This window comes from Lithobates pipiens, unplaced genomic scaffold, assembly GCF_037356315.1.
Source record: "Lithobates pipiens isolate NorthernLeopardFrog02 unplaced genomic scaffold, aLitPip1_a1.2 Scaffold_16, whole genome shotgun sequence".
In the NCBI taxonomy this organism is placed as follows: Eukaryota; Metazoa; Chordata; class Amphibia; order Anura; family Ranidae; genus Lithobates; species Lithobates pipiens.
Window position 1 is genome coordinate 117,045,145 of NW_027507748.1, and position 21,619 is coordinate 117,066,763.

Here is a 21,619-nt window from a genome sequence, read left to right on the forward strand (position 1 = left end):
GTTTACTACCGCTTTAAAGAAGAGCTTTACCTTAAAAGGGAAGTTATGCTTTATTTGATCGTGGGCTCCAGCGGACTTTTTTTCCCCAAATGTCCAATGGACCTAGAAATAAAACATGTTTCAAATCTATCCGACGGACTCAAGTCCGACGGACTAAAAATCGGGAAAACCGTTCATCTGTGTGCTAGTCCGACAGACCAAATAGGACAAAAGGGCAGCTATTGGCTACTGCCTATTGAACTTCCTTGTTTAGTCCCTTTTACCTCATCACATTCAAAACGAATGGACTTTTGGACAGACTTAGTCCGGTCGTGTGTGGCCAAGTCCGCTCGTTCAGAAAGTCCGTCGGACCTCCGCCGAAAGTCAGTCGGGAAGACCGTCGGACTAGGACTAGGACCGACGGTCTTCCCGACGGACTTTCGGCGGAGGTCCGACGGACTTTCTGAACAGTCCGATCGTGTGAAAAGTCTGATCGTGTGTACGCGGCATTACTGCTGACTTTTACATTTTTTTTTCTTCTTCTAATTCGTCTGACATACAGTATAATCTAATTGCCTCTAGTATGGTAGATTTTAACAGTGTCAATTGGTTACTAACTCCTGACATTTTTTTTTTTTTTTTTAGAAATTTTGTTTGTTTTACAATTTTTTTAATCTAACACTTTGGTTTGTAAATATGTTTTTAATATTTATGTTCTCCTATAATAAGCAAAGGTGTTGGTGATCACTAGAACCTACCTCAAATTTAGACAATTGATCAGTGACGGCCTGTCTATACAGGGCACTGCCCCCCCAAATCCATGCATCCGGCCTCTAATATACATGCAGGGCGCCAGACACATAGATTCCAATGGGGGCAAATGATTAGAGCCTGGGTCTCGAATTGGCTTAAAAAAAGGGCGTGCTCGGGATGCAGGGCACTGCGCCCTGAGCCCACCCAGTTGTGTGACCATAGCAAATTAATATTCACTATTGTCTTTCTGATTCTCCTCCCAGCCAATCAGGAAGAAGCTCCTGGGAGGAGTAGCAGAAGAAACCGCAGTGAAGCCGAGGAGGAGAAGGCACCGCCCAGAGAAAGCGTTGCCTGTGACCTAGATGGGGTAAGTGTGGGCACCCCCTGCCCCGCTGCGCTCTGGTCCTCCCTAGCGCATACCAGAGCTGTCGTTAGCGGCAGAGACGATTGCGTCCTCTACCCTGGAGTCGGTTGAGAGAAAGATGGCGCCCCCACTCAGTCCATACTCAGCTCCATAACATTGAATGACGGAAGGGATGTCAAACGTCACTTCCGTCCAATGGTCTTAAAGGGGATTAGGGGAATATTTTTCTCTTATTATTGCATTTAAGTGTAAATATGAGATCTGAGGTCTTTTTGACCCTAGATCTCACATTTAAGAGGTCCTGTCATGCTTTTTTTTTCCATTACAAGGGATGTTTACATTCCTTGTGATAGGAAGAAAAGTGACCCAATTGTTTTTTAAAAGGACAATGTAAAAAAAAATATATATATATTTTTTTTAAGTGCCCTGTACCGCCGACCTCACGCGCTGTAAGTCTCGCCCACATATGAAAACGGTGTTCAAACCACACATGTGACTTATCGCCACGATCGTTAGAGTGAGAGCAATAATTCTAGCACTAGATAGCCTCTGTAACTCAAAACTGGAAATTTTTAAATATCGCTTATTGAGATTTATAAGGGTTAAAGTTTGTCGCCATTCCATGAGCAGGCGCAATTTTGAAGCATGACATGTTGGGTGTCAATTTATTTGGCGTAATGTTATCTTTTACAGTATAAAAAATTGGGCTAATTTTACTATTGGCTTATTTGTTAATTAAAAAAGTGTTTTTTTTTCTGAAAAAAATTGCGCTTGTAAGATCGCTGAACAAATATATAAAGTATTGCAACGACCGCCATTTTATTCTTTCGGGTGCCTGACAAAAAAATATATATATGTTTGGGGGTTTTAAGTCATTTTATAGCAAAAAACAAAACAAAACTAATTGTAAACAACAAGTGACAAAAAGAGGCTCGGCCCTTAAGTGGTTAATTTGGATTTATGTGGCCATTCATCATGAATGGCCAATGAAAACATAGTGTGCTTGCTTCCAATCCTGATGAAGCAGGAACTTGGACACAGCTCAGAGACTACATGCTGAATGGTCTCTTAGCAACTAGACCAAGCTAAACACAGTGGACACACACACACACACAGAGCCCACACTACAGATAGAGGAAAGGTCTTCTATTAGACCAGCCAATCTACACGTGATTTGACCTGCATAGGAAACCTGCATGGAGTGATTAATAAAAGGTAAGATATGACATTTTCAACTATATTTAGACAAAAATGTTTCCCCACCACCCAGTTCTGTGCTTTTTTTCATTTCTATTTTACTTCCATACATGGTTACCAGTTGGACAGTTCAGCATTTTCAGGCCTCGTTCACACAGCCGTACCCATCCATACCCATCCGTACCTCCGTGTGAAGGGCTGTCTTTGCCCACATAGGATGCACAGGTGCTCTGTGCATCCGCGTGCAGTCAGCCCCATTCATGTCTATTGGGACGCTGCAGCTGCATATACACATCTGCTGGTCCCAATATGAAAATCGGGAGGGTACGTGACCACGAAAGCAGACAGTGTGCGTTCAAAGACACAAACCAGTACCTGCAAATTAGTGTGACTGTGTGAACGAAGCTTAAAGGATCGGCTCTAGGACTTTTCTCCATGGAAGAATTCTGGGTTTTTGGTAACAAACTGCACCACCAAATCCCCCATTGTCTGCAGATTAAAGTAGTGTTAAACCCAAAAACAAACACCTATTATATTGCAGCTTACTAATTCCTAGATGTGATGGCTGCATTTGTTTTCTTTTTTAGGATTAATTCTGTTTTCATCCAGTGATCTGCACAGCAAGTCTGTTTTTAAAAAAAACACAAGCTTTCCCACAGAATGCATAGCTCCCAACTGTCCCTGATTTCGAGGGACTGTCCCTGATTTGGAGCAATGTCCCTTTTGTCCCTCTTTCCCACTCATTTGTCCCTCATTTTGGTCTGATGTATATAAAATGCACTTTTTATCTTTCAAAAGTGTTTTCCAGTGCTAAACCTTTCATCTGATTTCTAAATTGCTGCATTTGTAAATTCCAAAAGCCAATATAAAGGATTAATAGTGGTAAAAAAGCACTTGTGGGTTTAACCAATCTTGTTTTTTTTGTACAATTCTCCTTTAAGGGGGCATGGCAAGGGGTGTGTCTTATGCCTGCATACTTTTGCTGGTAGGTGTACCTCATTCCCATCTCAAAAAATTGGGAGGTATGAGAATGTATTAGTTTAGAGTGTATTAGTCTCCAACCCCCGGGCCACGGACTGGTGCTGGTCTGCGGGCTGTTGATGACCGGACCATATGGCAGGGCCATCACAGACCTCGGTTGCCACTTACCCCCTGCTGTGTGGCCATGTCTGTGTGTCCTTTCCTGGCTCCTCTGCGGTTTACTAGCGCTTTAAGGTATTAGCTATGGCAGTGGCAACAATTAAATTTATGACCACAGCATACATTTTAATTTTATAATATCAACATTATAATAAAAATAAACAATATTTTATTTTTGACAGTCCAATATAAGCCTACTTGAAAATCTCCTTTCATGTTGTGTTTTACCTGTCTGCTCGTCATCTCTTTGTACAACTTCCTAGATTCCCTTCATGCTTTGCAGCTTTTCTTCTGCTGTTTGCTTACAATCTCTAAGGACTATATATCCCATGGTACCTTGCTACTTGTAATCAGAAATTCCTGTACCGACTCCGCCTCCTGAAACTCCTCCTGTCAGCACCTCTGTAGTTCAGAAGGCAGGTGTGGCATCAGATTAGGCGACCCGTCAGATTTCGTAATGGAAGTGAGGTTCTGTAGCGGCCATCTTGGTACACCCCGCATTCGGCCACACTAAGCCTGCAGTCTGAAGTCGCCAAGCGGACATCTCACACCCACCGAAGTCTTGCATTTCACACTTATTTTTTACTACGAAACTGAGCTTATATTGTGAAATACAATATTTAGAACTCTGTGACATTGTTTTGATGTTGAATTTTAGAAGCAGCAGCGAGCCTGCTGATCTTACATGTTTGCTAATCTGACAGAACACCGCTGCTTTTAAAAATAAACATCAAAACAGTGTCATGGACTTCTAAATCCTGTATGTGACAATATAAGCTCAGTTTAGTGGTAAAAATAAGTGTGAAATGCAAGACTTCGGTGGGTGTAACAAGATGTCCGATTGGCAATTTCAGACTGTAGGCTTAGTGCGGCTGAGTGCAGGGTGTACCTAAATAGCCGCAAAGAAACGTCACTTCCATTACAAGTTTTGACGGGTCACCTAATCTGACGGAACAGAGGCACTGTGAAATGTGTGACACAGCAGTGCTGATTAAAAGGATACAGTGAATACATGGCACAGAAACAGAATTAAAAAAAATTAAATATGTGAGGATCATCACAAAGTAAGTTTACGCATTTTAAGATCAGATTAATAGTGGGCTAAAAATAATTGAAATACAATGTGCAAATAAATATAGGATTTTATGGTTTGACCATAGATACACTCTAATGTACTCATGTAATAAATATGAAAATTTTTTTTTTATTTCTCTTTAGGTAGAGTTGTCCTTTAACAACAAAATATGATAACTGAAAGCAGGGAGATTGGATTTTTCACTGATATGGCTACAGTAAAATGAACGTTGATTGCTATGTGATGTTACATTAGGTACTGTATATCATTATTGTGCTTGCACCTAATAAATACTGTGGGAGGCCTTAAAGTGTTACTAAACCCACAACAGTAACATCAGTCTTTATATGCAGTGAAGCTGTGGAACCTAAGGGGTTAACTTTCCACATTGTGTAAAAAGGGTGTTTGATCCTGTCTTCTCCGATCCTCCCTTTCTTCCACAGTCCTCAATCTATCTGCTGATAGAACAGAGCCTTGGAGACATGCTCAGTTTGCTAGAGAGTTATTTTTTTATTGGGAGAGCACAGGGCCAATCAGCACTGTCCAGACAGAGGGTCAGGGGGTCCTGCAGCCTCATATAACAACCAGGGGAGAATGAAATCTCCTCCTACAAGCTTTAACAAGACACTGATAGAAGTCACAAGACTGCTCTAACTACTGATGAAAAAAGATATTTAGCACTTTATATTTACTAAAATAATTACATTTCCATGTTCTGTGTACTGTGGGAGACCAGATATAGTGAATGCAGGGTCCTGAGTTTAGTAACACTTTAAAGAACACCTGTACTTTATATGAGCCCACTCTTTCCACGCAGCTGCTCCATTCATAGAAACCATACTACAGCTTCTATGAATGAAAGGTCTATGAATGGACGGGGCAGAGCTATCAATCATCCACCCATCCTCCATTCATAGATCCTGCTTCATTCATTGAACCTGCAGTATGGCGGAGGAGGAGGAGCTGGGCAGAAAAAGCAGGCATAGTCAGGCTCTCTTGATGAGTTGTAATAACCACCCTCGCATGGGCAGATTACGGCAAATGGTGGGTGGAAGGATGGAGGAGCATTTTCACTGACAAAAGAGGAATCAGCACAAGGGACACATCCAAATCACTGTGTGGTAAGTCCTTTGTGCTGCATTTTCTGTTTCCCGTTTTGGCTGCACTTAGGCTTTAATTTCTGTGGCTGAATGGAGCAGATGGGGGCAATTAATTAGGGGTCTCAAACTGACTGACCTCCAGCTGTTGCAAAACTACAAGTCCCATGAGGCATTGCAAGACTGACAGTTACAAGCATGACTCTTACAGGTAGAGGCATGATGGGACTTGTAGTTTTGCAACAGCTGGAGGGCTGCCAGTTTGTGACCCCTTAATTAAAGCAAATTTTGCTTTGCTTTGAATGGGAAAAGAAAACTGTGTGCTTTACTTTGAACACATTACCAAAAATATTTCACACAATGGTATAATTATGCCTGTGTAACTAAATAAAATGTGCACCCTGCATATATTATTCCAGTGCTTGCATAGATTTCAAAGAAGCTAACAGAGCAGACTCCATATAAGCATTTGCTGGATGCTGGCTCCTTTGAATTGTATCTGTGCCTCTGCAAGCAGGTTAGAATAAAATAGAAGTTAAAGTGTATGTGTGGTCAAATCAAAACTCTATATATAGTAGAGTCTGCCCACACATGCACATTGTCCTGTTATTTCTCTATAGAACACCATTACAAGTAAAAGATATCTTGTTATCCTGCTAGAAATACTGGCAGTACCTAACTTCTCTTTGTGGACTATTAACACTGGCCCTGCTGAAAAAGTAAGGAGTGTGGTCAGCATTGTATGCAAAGCCAATGACTTGATTATCAGCCCTTGTACACACGGTCAGAGATTCCATCGGAATGTTTTCGATCGGAGCGGTTTGACGGATATTCCGACTGTGTGTGGTATGCATCGGACTGTTTCCGTCGGAATATCCGAATTTTCCAACTTGCTGGAAATATTTTCCGACAAACTGCACCGATCGGACTTACTCCGATCATGTGTAGAGAATTCCGATCGGACAAAGTGCCACGCATGCTCAGATCAAATTCCTATATCAAATCTATTGGCTACTAGCCTGAACGTAGTCCCATCGTAACGAAATTACGTCATCACGTTCTGAAAGATCGGATTTTCCGACAACTTTGTCCGACCTTGCGTATGCAACAGTTTCGGACAAGATCCGTCAGATAAAATCCAAAGGACAAAATCCGACGGATTTGGTTGTCGGAATGTCCGACCGTGTGTACAGACCCTTAGACTTGTGGTAACATTACCCAAGTTGGTACAGTAGCCTCTGCTCATCTATATAACTCCAGTGCTCATGGAAGTGTGAGGCTGGGTTCATAGTGCATTACAGAGCGGCTTACAGCAGGGGTCTGGTGCGTCCCCGTTAACCATTTCAGGTCTGAATTTTTGGTTGAATTCGGACCTAAAACAGACCAGAAGACACACAGGACTCCTGTGCAATTCGCACCGGAGCCACTCTGGAAATGTGTGAACTGGCTCCATTGAGAGCTGGTCACAATCTTCTGACACGCAAATTGGATGTGGAGAAACCCGCATTCAATTTGATTTTCAATAGTGTGAACCCAAAAGTGTGGCTGCCAACTGAAAAGGTGGGACTGAAAAGTCCTATGAAACCGTTGATATGCGTCCCATAGGGGCGATTATTTAAAGTGGTTGTAAAAAAAACAAAAAACTGTAAGACAAAGGTATAAGGAGCTAGTATGCATCGCATCATATAACGAGCTAGTATGCATTGCATACTAGCTCATTAAGAAATACTTACCTTAGAACGATGCTGTTGCATCAGTCCACGTACACTGCTGTGACAGGCGACATATCTCCGGAATGTTACATCTGGGTTTGCAGGCTCCGGCGCTGTAATTGGCCGGACATGCGATGACGTCACTCCTGCACATGCATGCAGGAGCCGCCAATCACAGCACAGCAGCTAAATAAATGGCACACATGAGCCGTTTCTTCAGTGTACATGTGCTGATGACGTTGGAACATGCGTATAGTGAATATCTCCTAAACTGTGCAAGTTTCGAGAAATTCACGGTACCTAAAGGTAAGCCTTAATATAGGCTTACCTGTAGGCAAAAGTGGTTGTAAAGGGTTTACAATCACTTTAAAGACACTTTAGATGCAAATGAGGAGCACTGGAGGAAAGCAAATATGGCATTTGTATTTGTATGCAAGGTAACATGCTGCATGTGAAAACTGTTAAAAATCTACTTTAAAGCTATATACACACACATGTGGTTGGGTGCAGCGTGGAGGGGTGGCAATAAATACTTAGAGCCAAGTTGCAAAAAACAGAAACTGAAATTCAGTAATGCATAACAAGCCAGGCGGGAGGATAACCTAACTGGGTGCACTCACAGGATGTTATTCGATGAGTAATAGTATTAGGTCTCAGGTGTGCCAACAGTGTCTGTCTTGAAGGGTGGAGTGCAGCCTGGCTGGTTCACACCCAGGTGAGGCGGCTTCCAGGAAGGATGGGGTGTCCCTGCACTTTCCCTACCCGCCTGGAACCTCTCATTGACGATAAGCACTGTCCCTGATAGGCGGATGACCTATCCTTACTCTATCAACACGCAGAATGTGCACCAATCCCAAGAGCCTGGGTCTTAAATAGACTCTGCGTAACCCAAGATGGCCACTAAAGTCACATGGGATGCCAGCATCCAATTGAATACTGCCTCCCTGTGACTGAGGAGATCATACTAGTGTGAGGCTCCTCTTGACATCAGATGAGTGCCACCTGCAGTGGAGAAAATACTGTACCTGCCTATACAATGCTAGGGTTATATAGCTAATCAAACTTTAAGCTTACACAGTACTGTAAAGGGTATTGCAAAAAGTGCACTAACCAATAGAAACCTATCATGTGTAGTATTTTTACAGATCAGCTGTATCTGTGTAGCGGAAAAACTTATTGCAACGGATATCTATTTGGTTGCAGTAGGTTACTACTATTTGTAGGACTTAATGGACAATCCATCTGTTTGGGAGGTCCTCTCATCCCTCTTAAAAAAAAATGTTTGGAGGGTCTAACGGTAACTTTTTGTTTAATAGGCAAGTGTCATATATTTTAATCTAATTATAGATTGTTTGTTTTTCTCATAATTTAGTTACAGAATTAAGAGTTTTTCAGTCATCAGTCATGGAAACTCCTACAACAAACGCTGCATTCACCTCTAACAGCATGGAAAATACACAGTTACCCCATTCCACAGAAACTGATCAAGACTATAGAGGAATATTGTCTGACAAAATGCATGAAAGAGGCTTAAAACTGCAACAAAAAACATTAGCGAATATTAAAAAACAAAGAGAACAAGAGAAGAAAATTGAAGAAATTGTTCCTGCTGATGAATTGGCAAAGGAATGGTACAGCCAAGACAAATTGACTGTGGGTACACGAGCTTATCTGCTTGACAGTATAATGCCCTCTGTTGTTCACGGGGTTGAGGCCATGCTCCAAGAGGTCGACAAAAAAAAAGTTCTTGAAGAGGACTCAGTAAAATTTGATCCAGTTAATTATCTTGGAGAATACCTTATGAGACATAATCCTGGGTTCTTTCCCGGCTCTGAAAAATCTGCCTATGTTCGTGGCCTAAAGCAAGTAGTTGCTGATCTGAAAAATAATGTTTTTGACTTAGAATTCAACAGGTAAGCTAAAATGTAGTACATAGCATTGACTGTTCAAGGTCCTTGTAGAAGAAGCTGAAGCTATTCCTTTGAGGTTCATTGTTCTATTATTGTATGTACATTCTTTCTTATCATGGTGGTACCTTGTGGTTTGCCATGGTGGTTTGTCACAAACACGTGAGGCACCTAAAATCTGTTATGTATGGAAATTGTTGTCCCAACTGATTGGTGTCCTCAGCATCGCTGTAATTACTTGCTATAATATTACCACCAACAATGGACTGAGTTCAATACTATTTATACATTAGTAAAGGAAGACAATACCCTTCTCCGTGCTAACCATCTGGCCCTCACCTAGTTCCACTTCTTTGTGTTTGATGGGTCTCTTTCTCCTTTTAATACTGATACAAAAGGAATAGGCATGAGACACCAAGAGATCACATACATATATACAAATTACTCGGTTAACATATTATTCAAATAATAAAATTGCCTATCAATGATGCCACAGCTCATTCAGTTGGCACTTCTCGCCTACACCTCACTCCAATGTGTTTCACCTATACAAGGTGAATCATATGGGTGAAACGTGTTAAATGGGGCAGTTTGTAGATAGGGCCACTCTGTGTGTTTGTGCTGCTGATTAAATTGTATCACACGCAGCTTTATCAGTGTGCAGCTCAGTATCTGGTTGTGATGGTGGGACAGAGCAGAGACAGGCGCTCTTGGAGTCATCACCTGTCTTGTGCAAGACTGCGAAGGATTGATGGGTATGGAGCAGTACCTGTTTTTGGGAGACTAGAAAAATTGCATTTACTAAAAAATCTCCAATAGAGATATGCACAATGGAAAAATTTGTTTCATTTCTAATTTGTTCGTTAAGTTAATAATTTATTCTCGTCATGTATATTATGTTAGAATGATTTGTTTTGGAAGTTAGTTTCGTATATTCAGATTCAATTAGTTGTTTTTTTTGCCAATTGATTTGAATTTCAGAAGACACCTATTTTTGTTCTATTTAATTCTATTATATTCTATTTTTTTCTATGCTAATCTTTTTGATTCTATTCTTTTACTTTCTATTATATTATATTATTTTATTTTCTATTATATTTTATTCTTTTATTCTCTATTATTTTCAGTTTTATTGTGTTCTTTTATTTTCTACTATATTGTATGCTGTTCTGTTTTATTCTATTCTGTTTTTTTCTATGCTATTATATTATTATTATTATTATTATACAGGTTTTATATAGCACCGACAGTTTACGCAGTGCTTTACAACATTAGGGCAGACAGCACAATTACAATACAATTCAATACTGGGGGGAATTATTTTTTTTTTTTTAAATCTGTTTATTAATTTTAATAACATTCAAACAGAAAAAAAACAACATACAAACATACACAGGTCATGACAGAGTAGACTTGCCAGGGTACCTACATAGGTGCAATTATAGGGCAGACACTGATACGAGTTAAAACAGGGAGCACAAAACTTCACCATGGCCGCAGCCGGTTTACCTTCCTGGGTATTAGGACACCGTGGGGCTAAAGCATGTGTTCCAGGAGCAGATAGTGCGTGCACAGTTGCACATTTCTACTTGTTGACCAGAAATTCAGGTTAAGAAGGAGTTAAGTCTGAGACTGTGGAGGAATCTGCCAGCCATTTGGACCAAACCTTATCATATTTTTGAGGGCAACCCCTATTGGCATAACAATCCTTATATAGAGGCAGACTATGGTTGACCAGGTGTTTCCAGAGAGAGATAGGAGGAGGAGTGGGCTTACGCTAACTAAGGGCTATGGCCTTTCGGGCGTAAAAAATAAGTAGCCCGACCAGAGTGCGGCTTGCCACAGTGGGGATTATCTGCTCTATCAGGCCCACTGGGGGGAATTTTAATTCTATTCTATTTTATTACATTCTATTCTATTCCTTTTATATTTGTATATTCTATATTTTTCTATTCTATTCTATAAAGCAGCCTAAATATGATTCATCATCTTATTTCACTTTTATACCTTAATGTATCTATTGTAATATGTTTCCATTTCGAGTTCGAATTCTGATAATTTGTTATTTCACTATGTAATTTAGTTTCATTATAATTTATTTGGGATATGATGAAATTCATTACTTTTGTGATGATGAAATTCATTACTTTTGTGATGACAGAAATTCAGTTAAATTTTAATCTCTGAATAACGAACATTTTGACCGAATTTTGATTTGTAACAAAACAAATCGCACATGTCTAATCTCTAAGACCTTTTGCACACTGGGTCGTTTTGCAGGCACTATTGCGTTAAAAATAGCACCTGCAAACTGACCTGAAACAGCCGCTGCTGTCTCTCCAGTGTGAAAGCCCCGAGGGGGCATTTTTGATGTGCTCCAGTGCGTGTTTTATGTGTTTTACCACGTTTCAGTGCAGTCCAGTGCAGAAAAAATGCATGCAGCATGTTCTACTTTTTTCTGGAACTGGACTGCCCTTAGGGTTACACCTCATCCCTTTAAACCCGAACACATGTAAATTACACAGGTTCTGTGACTGATTAACCACTTGCCAACTGCTGCACGCCGATATTCATCCACACAATGGCAGCGGTGGGCAAATGGGCATAACTGTATGTCCCTTTTAAGAGGCGGGAATAGCAGGCGTATGCACGCCTGCCACGTACAGGGTGACCATGCCCGCGGGACCGCCGGACTCGATGTCCGCCGGTCTTCTGGTGATCATGTCATGGAGCCGTAGAATGGGGAAATGCCTATGTAAACAAGGCATTTCCCCGTTCTTTCTTGTGTCATGATAGAGATCACTACCCTGTCATCGGGAGCAGTGACTGCTGTCATGTGAATTGAAGCCCACCCCCCCCCCCCCCACCACTGTTAGAATCACTCCCTAGTGATTCATCGCCCATTAGTGGTTAACCCCTTCACTGCCTGTGTCAATTACACAGTAATCAGTGCATTTTTATAGCACTGATCGCTGTATAAATGACAATGGTAACAAAATAGTGTCAAAAGTGTCTGCCGTAATGTTGCAGTCCCAATAAAAACCGCAGATCGCCACCATTACTAATAAAAAAATAATAATAATAAAATGGCATAAAACTATCCCCTATTTCATAGACACTATAACTTTTGTGCAAACCAATCAATATACGATTTTTTTTTACCATAGATATGTAGAAGAATACATATCAGTCTAAACTGATAAAAAAATTGTTTTTTTTATATATTTTTGGGGGATATTTATTATAGCAAAAGATAAAAAATATTGTGTTTTTTCCCAAAATTTTCGCTCTTTTTGTTTGTAATGGAAAAAATAAAAACCGCAGAGGTGATCAAATACCATCAAAAGAAAGCTCTATTTGTGAGAAAGAATTACGTTGATTTTGTTTGGGTGCAATGACTGCGAAATTATCAGTTAAAACGGCGCAGTGCCGTATTGCAAAAAAGTGCTTTGGTCAGGAAGGGGGTAAAATCTTCCAGGGCTGAAGCAGTTAAGGTGGTAATTATACTCACTTGGTGGCCTTATCTGCATTAAATTAGCCTCTCAACCTGTGTGATTCATATGTGTTCAGGTTTAAAGGGATGAGGTGGCAACCCTAACTGCCCTGGAACTGACTGCACTGGTGTGAACTGTGACATTGGAAACCATATAACCTACTTTCTGTGCATTTTTGATGCAGAAAAAAAAAACTGACTGGACTGCATGTGGGGTGAACTGGCCCTAAATGACCATGTGTGGCAGTTACATATTATGCCTCACAAATATTGCACAAAATGTAAAGCTTCCGTCCAGATCACCTCAGGTAGAATATGCAGTGAATCCCATTAGGGCAAAGGGGTGTGAGTAGCTTCATTGTTTATGATGTAGCTCAGATATGCAGGTAGATTGTGGTGGTACCCACTGATAACCCTTTTGCCTCAATACGGTGATTCAAAAAGTATGGTGCATTTTCCTCACTTTCGCTACAAGTTTGTACTTTTGCATCACGACTACAATGGTAAACAGCCAATTGTTGAAAATTATGCAGGCGAAAGATCTCAAGTTATTTTCTGTTTATTTGCTTGTTCATGTCACCACCACCAGAGCCGTAGTATAACGCTATGTACACAAGATGGCGACTTTGAAGTAAGAGAAGGCTTTTTGTGTGTTGGAATTTGCACAAACGAGGGCTGTTGCCTTGCAGGAAAGAACGATTCACGATGTCGCTCTGGCCTCTGCGATTGCCAGGCCCAACACCCTGCGACTTCTTTTTGTGGGGGTACACCAAGGACTTGGTGTATGTCCCCTCCCCCCATGCCACAGGACCTGAACGTCCTGTGATGACGCATCACAGAAACAGTGAGGTCAATATCTGAGGACATGCTGGCACGAGTCTGACTCGGGACCGAACTGGAGTACTGTCTCCAAATGGTGCTAACATCGAACATTTGTAGTGCAGAGGTAAAACTTGGACAGCTAGCGTGTCTTTTCATGTTAATTCATGTGTGTTGCTTCCATTATGAATAAATCGGCTTTAATTTTGCACCATCATTTTTGAAACACTCTATTTTAAGGACCTGGAACATATATTCAGAAAAGAATTGTCTTTGTTCTGACTTTTCTGACCTGCTTATCTGCTTTTCAATAGGCCAAAAAAAAGTCAGACAACAATAATTTTCAGGAGGTTGGCAATGCCAGTCTCCCTAATTCTATCACAACAGGTTTACTTTAACCACTTTGTGACCACTCTATAGCAGTTTTACTGCTACAGGGCAGCCACTGTGCATTGAATCACACACACATATATGTATATATATGATTCCGCACTTCTGGGCATCATCGTTAATGTGGGCTGCCGGTAGCTTGCTCCCGCTGTGATTATGTACAGCAGGAGCCGATCAGAGGGTACCGTGGACTCTGTGTCCGCTGGCACCCGCTGATTGTTCATTACAGAGACAGAAGGGCAGTCTACCTATGTAAACAAGGCAGATTGCCTTTCTGTCAGTAGTGAAGGCATGGATCCTGCGTTCCTGGAAAGCAGGGACAGGGATCCATGTCTTCCCTTAGTAAAAACACCTCCCACACAGTACACAAACACTGGCTAAGTACACAGTTAACCCTTTTATCCCCCCGTCCCATTAGTACAGTAACACAGTACATATTCTTATCACAGTTAACTGTACTAGTGTCACTGGTTCACAAAAAAGTGAAGTAATTTAATGTCTGATTTGTCCACCGCAATATCGCAATCCCGCTGTAAGTCACTGATCGCCGCTACTGATACTAGTAAAAATAAATACAAATTCCATAAATATAATCCATAGTTTGTAGATGCTAGAACTTTTGCACAAACCAATTAATATACGCTTGCTGGAATTTTTTTTTTTTTATTACCACAGATATGTAGCAGAATTGGCCTAAATTGATGAAGAAATTAGATTTTTACATATATTTTTTTGGATATTTATAGCAGAAAGTTAAATTCTTACTATTTTTTTTCAAAATTGTTGCAAGATTGCGCAAAAAATGAAAAACACAGAGATGATCAAATAGATCAAAAGAAAGCTCTGTTTGGGGAAAAAAGGGATATACATTTTATTTGGGTACAGTGGCAGTTAAAGTAACTCAGTACCGTATCGGAAAAAATGGCCTGGTCGTGAAGAGGGGTAAACCTTCCGTAGCTGAAGTGGTTAATACTCAGTAAAAAGTTATGTAGTAATGAGATACGTGATTATGTGGTAGATATTTTATACACAATATACGTTATGCATGACACACTTTTTTGATGGCAGACTAGGACAGCTGAAAGAAGAGCTGAAGGAAAACCAAGAGAACAGGGGACAGGTGGAAAATATCCACAGCCAGGTAATGCAGAAGAGAAAGGAAGCTTTGTCCTTGCAGTTCCAAGAATGGACACTAGATGTCACCGGGAGGATCCCTCTTGCACTGGTAAGTTCAAGAACTCTCATCAGTTCTACTAAATTTCTAAGGGGGTCTATCTACAGAGTGTTAGACATCAAATTCACCATAATGTCACAGAAATTAGCCAACGTTAATTAGATCTGTTTTTGTTTTCATGCTTAATACTGTATGTAGCCCAACTAAAGATGAAGTTAGAATATAATTGGTTGCCATGCACTGCTGCTCCAGATTCTGTCATTTTCAGTTTTGATTAACTCCCCTCATAGTAGCATGCTGCTCCTAGTTGCATATTGGACCTGATTTACTAAATACACATACTGGTGCATCAGTAATTTTCAGGGAACAAATTACTCTATATATCCTCACATTATTTACTAGGCAGCCACAGTGCATATAAATGTACATAGAAATGCGGTTTGCTACGAAGTATATGCTACAGTGTCGTAGCTGGAGAAGTTCCCACATCAGTGTATAATTTTTTTTATACAGGTTCAGATACAGTGTTCACTATTCATGCCTACTTCAGTGCCCTTATGTGAGCTCAAGGTGCAAGCATACCATTGTGATTTATCCTTGCTCTTGTCCAAATACTTTAGTAAATCAATCCCACTGTCATTTTGTGTCATTGTAGGTACAAAGTGCTTTAAAATCATTCTTTGAGCTTGTCTCTGAAAATACAGCAGGGCCCAAACCAGGTAGGAGCCACTAATATTAATATGGTCATACAGGATGGCATACTAACGAGTAGAGATTAGCTATTTTCTAAAATGTATTTCACCTTTTTAAAAGTATATCTAAAGGCAAAGCTTTTTCCTGGTGCCTCCATGGCAGCATAAAATGTGATAGTAGCCCCACCTACTTCCACCCAATGGGGCAGTGCATAGCTATAAAGTGTTAACACGCACACAACAGCCCATTCTGAAAGTTAATTTGAAGGTTCCACTATATGGCTGGGCTGCAACTACTGAAAGCAATTGCTGTATATTCCTCCAGCAGCATCTGGACATCGTGGGCACCTTGTGCAGAGATGTCAGCCAACAGGACAGGCAGGAGAGCAAATCAGTTTTTGTTATGGCAAATTCTTTCATCACTACTGATGGGCTTAGCATAATTGCCAACGTTGAAAAAAAATTATAGGGGCACTTTTTTGTCTGTATTCGGAGTCTTGCTATAATTAGGGGGTTGGGCATCCATGTGAAGGCGGGGAGTATTGAGAAATGAAAAAATGTGGCGCGCTGCGGCAAGCATTAGGTGTGCTTTAAGGGGGGGGGGGGGGGGTGGGCGTAGCTTAAAGGGGGTATGGCTCAAAGGGGTGTGGTTAGAGTCTGAGATGAATGAGGGATGGAGAAAGAAAAGAAACAAACAGCAGACCCAAATCCTACACCACAATAGCAATATGTGTATTCCAGAAGGTTTAACAATCAGCTGATAAAGATACTCCAAATACCTGGTTTTAGCGCTTCAATCATCACAGCACCATGATTGTTATGGTATCAGGATGATTGAAGCACATTATTTCTATTACTACATTGTAACATAAAATGAAATAGTTCAACTCACCATATTGCAGAATCAGTGGGAGCCCTGAGCGTTTCACTTGTCACATCGCCTGCCACCAGATGCCATCAGGTGTCCCCTGCAGAGTCCCTCCTTACACCAGGCATTACACCAGGTATTTCCAGCAGAGTCCCTCCTTACACCAGGTGTCCCCAGCAGAGTCCCTCCTTACACCAGGTGTCCCCAGCAGCGTCCCTCCTTACATCTGGTTTCCCCAGCAGAGTCCCTCCTTACATCAGGTGTCCCCAGCAGAGTGCCTCCTTACATCAGGTGTCCCCAGCAGAGTGCCTCCTTACATCATGTGTCCCCAGTAGAGTCCCTCCTTACATCATGTGTCCCAACCAGAGTCCCTCCTTACATCAGGTGTCCAAACCAGAGTCCCTCCTTACATCAGGTGTCCCCAGTAGAGTCCCTCCTTACACCAGGTGTCCCCAACAGAGTCTGCCCTTACATCAGGTGTCCCCGAGCAGAGTCCCTTCTTACACCAGGTGTCCCCATCAGAGTCCCTCCTTAGATCAGATGTCCTCAGCAGAATCCCTCCTTACACCAGGTGTCCCCAGTAGAGTCCCTCCTTACACCAGGTGTCCCCAGTAGAGCCCCTCCTTACACCAGCTGTCCCCAGTTACCAGTGGCATCACTAGGGTTGATGTCACCTGGTGCGTAAAAACATGGTGTCACCCCCCACCCACTATAGTCCTCCCTCGGCACAGATCCCCTCCCGCAGTACAGACTCCCCTCCAGCAGTATAGGTCCCCCTCACTAAGTGCAGACCCCCTCCCATAGTGCAGACCTCCCTCAGTGCAGACCCCCTCCCTCAGTACAGACCGCCATCTGGACAAGTCATCCCCCCTCTATCTGTACCAACTCCCCCATCAGAACAGACCGCCAGGACAACCCACCCCCCATATGTACAGACCCCACCAGGACAAAACACCCCCATATATACAGATCCCCCCAGGACAATCCACCCCCCATATGTACAGACCCCCCAGGACAAACCACCCCCTATATGTACAGACCTGCCAGGACAACCCACCCCCCATATGTACAGACCTCCCCCAGGACAAACCACCTCCCAGGACAACCCACCCCCTCCCCTCATGCACTGGGCGGTGAGCGGAGGATTCAACGTGCAGCCGCCGGGAGAGTTGCTTGTTCAGACTGTCACTTTCCGGGCGGCATGCTTGTGACAGGAGGCAGTCGCAGTGAGTGTGAGACAGAGCAGAGTCTCACTCAGTGTGGCACCAGGAACCAGGGCTCTCCATCACAGGAGACCAGCTTGTGGATGTCGAAGGGGAAGAACCAAGAGGCAGAGCCCAGGTGGCAATGAAAGCGGTTGTCAGTAGAAATGCAGCTTCATTTCTTTTGGCCATTTCCCAGGAAACAGTAGGACCGGGACAAAGATCTGAATCCCAGGAATGTCCCGGGAAATTCGGGGTAGTTGGGAAGTAATATGGCTTAGTAGTCCTCTCTACAGCTCTCTTTGGCATGAAGCCAGTAGCTTACTCATTTTCTTATATGATAGGATTTGCTGAAGCTTCCCACTCTGTTAGCTAGTTATTGATCTATCACAGGTATGCTGCCATGGAGGCACCAGGAAAACAGAAAAGTGTATCATATTTATCGTAATTTTCTTTTCCTGGTGCCTATCCATGGCAGTATACTGAACCCATCCAGTTAGTTCCTAGCGATGTACAGGGAATGGGCTGTTGTGTGGATGTTAGCACTTTATAGCTATGCACTGGTGTTGTGGGTGGAAGTGGGCAGGGCTACTATCACATGTATGCTGCCACCATGGATAGGAACCTGGAAAAGAAAATGATGTTAAGTATGATATGATTTTCTGTTGTTTTATTCATTTTGGATAGAGAAGGGGAGTGGTGACACGTCTATCTAATTTTTTTGCCATCCCTGTCTCATTAGTGAGATTTCCCTTCACTTCCTATCCTGTAGACTCTACGGTAAGTTAGGGGATATCTTTCCAATGTGAGAAAAATCTCTTCTTAGGAACAAGTGCCCCATCGTGAAATTTTCCCTCTATTCAGGTTCTGGTGGCAATTAAAAATTTTGGATATAACCTCACTCTCATTCCCGGTGACATTGGTGATCCGACATTTAGAAAAAGTGAATCTCCCTAAAGGGGAGATATAAAGAAGAAATAAAGGGGTTGTCTGTTTAAAAAAAGGACAGGGGTTCTATCTTTTCACTACTCCATCCAAAGTAAAAAAAAAAAAAGCTTTGCCTTTAGTTAAATCTTAAGTCAAGAGCTGATTACAGGTATTTTTACATTATCATCTATTGGTAGATTAGAGTGAATATCTAGAAATCATTTAGTTTGTGCAGGTCATTTGCAGCGCTTTGGAAGTACATTTGATCATGTGCACTCGATCAGCTGGATAAAGAAAGAGTGGGTAATTAGAGTTCATGTGGAGGGGTACATTTATGGTACAAGGACACAGGGGCGGACTGACCATTCGGGCACTCGGACACTGCCCGAGGGCCCCATGCCACTAAGGGGCCCCATCAGGGTTGCCAGCCTCAATAAAACCAGGGACAGTATGTAAAAATCAGTTTTTTTAAAAAAAATCCCAAGATTATAGCTGTCCCGCCTCTCCAGTACCTTTTCAATGTGTGTATGTGTATTCTGTGTGTGTATACTGTGTGTGTATATTGTGTGTCTGTGTGTGTATACTGTAGGTGTGTGTGTATATATGATGTGTGGCCCCATAATCTATTGCCTGGGTGCCCCATAATCTCCTATTGCCCGGGGGCCCCATAATCTCCTATTGCCCAGGGGCCCCATGACTTGTCAGTCCACTCCTGCAAGGACAGTTGAAGTGTTATTAGATAAGCTGACTGTGGACGGCTGCCAGCTCGTGACAGGCTAGAAGTAACTCTGTGGAAGGCAAAGACGGAAGGAGAGCAGTGCCATCTAAGTGCAGCATTAAGACATTTTATTCCATAAAAGACAATTGGTAACTCACAAGAAGTATGAGATGTCAGCATATGTGGAATTAATAATGTGGTTCATTCGCTTGTGGGAAAGATGATCTTCTCACTGGTGAAGAGGCAGCTGATGGGTCCAGGGATGCCGGTGGTTCCCAGCTCTTCCAAACACTCAGGACAGAGTGAGACACTTCAGGATGAAGGATAAAGGATGAAGGAGCAACAAATGCACACTCCTCCCCGCTCTCTCTCCAACCGGAAGTGACGTACACCTCTGTCTGTGAGCCGTCCTGGGTGTCTGGTAGACATCTACATGATCTGCATGCGCAATCGGACCCCCCCCCCCCCGCCTTTCTTGCAAAATGAAAAAGAGACTTGGAGGTCACTTTTACAGTACAACAAAAAGACAGGATTCTCTTTTTTGCTTATAAATCTTCATTATGCATGAAGTAGCAGGACATAGCCTATCAAATCGTGACCCGGTGGTACAGGACCCCGTCTGTACTAGCCAAACTATTCCCACAATTGGATTACTGCTGCCAGAGATTCTGCTCTCACATGGGCACACTTTTGCACATTTTTTTGGGAGTGTCCTGGCAGTTGTCCATTATGGCAGCAAGTTTAATTAATTTACAAATTCACAGATATCTCACTGTTCGATGAACCCACAGCGATCCTCCTGTCAGAAACCATGAATCAGACTGAGACAGAACTACAATCAAATCACACTTGTTTATTAATAAAAATAAAAAGGTAAAGAGAAAAAAGTGTAGTCAAGCATAGTCAGAGTCCAGTAGCCAGATCGGGTAGTCAGCCAGTCCAAAGTTCCTAAACCAGATCAGGTAATCAGCCAGGCCAGAAGTCAGGGATCCAAAGAGAGCAACTGCAAGCAGGATAATAAGCCAGGAGGGATGTCAGCAAGCCAGTCTTGAACAAACAGCAGGAGATGGTTCCTTGTGATGTGACCAACACGAAGGCAATGGAAAAAGTGAACTGGAAGGCTTTAACCACTTCCCGACCAGCGCACGACGATGTACGTCGACAGAATGGCACGGGCAGGCATATTGGCGTACATGTACGTCCAATATTCGATGCCGCCCTGCCATCGGGAGCGCGCCGCCGGCGGCGCGCTCCCGCGCTGGTCGGGACCCCCCTGAGTCCGGTCGCGGGACCCGCGGACTCGATCGCCGCGGACATCCCCGAGATCGTCTCACGGAGCGGCCGAATGGAGGAAATGCTGTATAAACAACATTTTTCCATTCTGCCTAGCAACTAGTGACGCTGATCTCTGCTCCATGTGATTGGAGCAGAGATCAGTGTACACTAAATGAAAGCCCAACCCCCCCACAGTTAGTAACACACCCCTAGGAACACTTAACCCCTACACTGCCACCCACTGGTTAACCCCTTCACTGCCAGTGTCATTTACACAGGAATCACTGCATTTATATAGCAGTCAGGGGTCAAGTCCTGGGGAAAAAAGTGTGGGAACTCCCACCCAAGATCCACTCCCCTACCAAAAAAAAAAAAAAAAAAAGATACGCTCATATGCATATATATATTTCACATAAAATACAATGACTGCAAATGCGACATGCTACAAGAGATGACCAGACTGCGAATGTGACTACAGGAGATGACCAGACTGCGAATGCGACATAGTACAGGAGATGACTAGACTGCGAATGTAACTACAGGAGATGACCAGACTGCGAATGCGACTACAGGAGATGACCAGACTGCGAATGCGACTACAGGAGATGACCAGACTGCGAATGCGACATAGTACAGGAGATGACCAGACCGGGAATGAGACTACAGGAGATGACCAGACCGCGAATGCGACTACAGGAGATGACCAGACTGCGAATGCGACTACAGGAGATGATCAGACTGCGAATGTGACTACAGGAGATAACCAGAGTGCGAATGCGACTACAGGAGATGACCAGACTGCGAATGCGACTACAGGAGATGATCAGACTGCGAATG

At 42.6% G+C, this 21,619-nt stretch overlaps 1 protein-coding gene across 2 annotated transcripts in view; it reads left to right on the top strand.

Annotated features, from left to right (window-relative positions):
• Positions 1-2,170: 2,170 nt before the first annotated feature.
• EFCAB5 (EF-hand calcium binding domain 5) overlaps positions 2,171-21,619 on the top strand; it is a 75,918-nt gene continuing 56,469 nt past the window's right edge. Inside the window, exons 1-5 of one of the 2 annotated variants that reach the window (XM_077480338.1) lie at positions 2,181-2,311; positions 4,652-4,763; positions 8,690-9,230; positions 14,995-15,151; positions 15,756-15,819. In XM_077480338.1, coding sequence (XP_077336464.1) covers positions 8,722-9,230; positions 14,995-15,151; positions 15,756-15,819 — 730 coding nt within the window. In that variant the 5' untranslated portion in view covers positions 2,181-2,311; positions 4,652-4,763; positions 8,690-8,721. Of the gene's footprint in view, positions 2,312-4,651; positions 4,764-8,689; positions 9,231-14,994; positions 15,152-15,755; positions 15,820-21,619 lie in introns of both variants that reach the window. The other variant, XM_077480337.1, reaches the window with a different exon arrangement.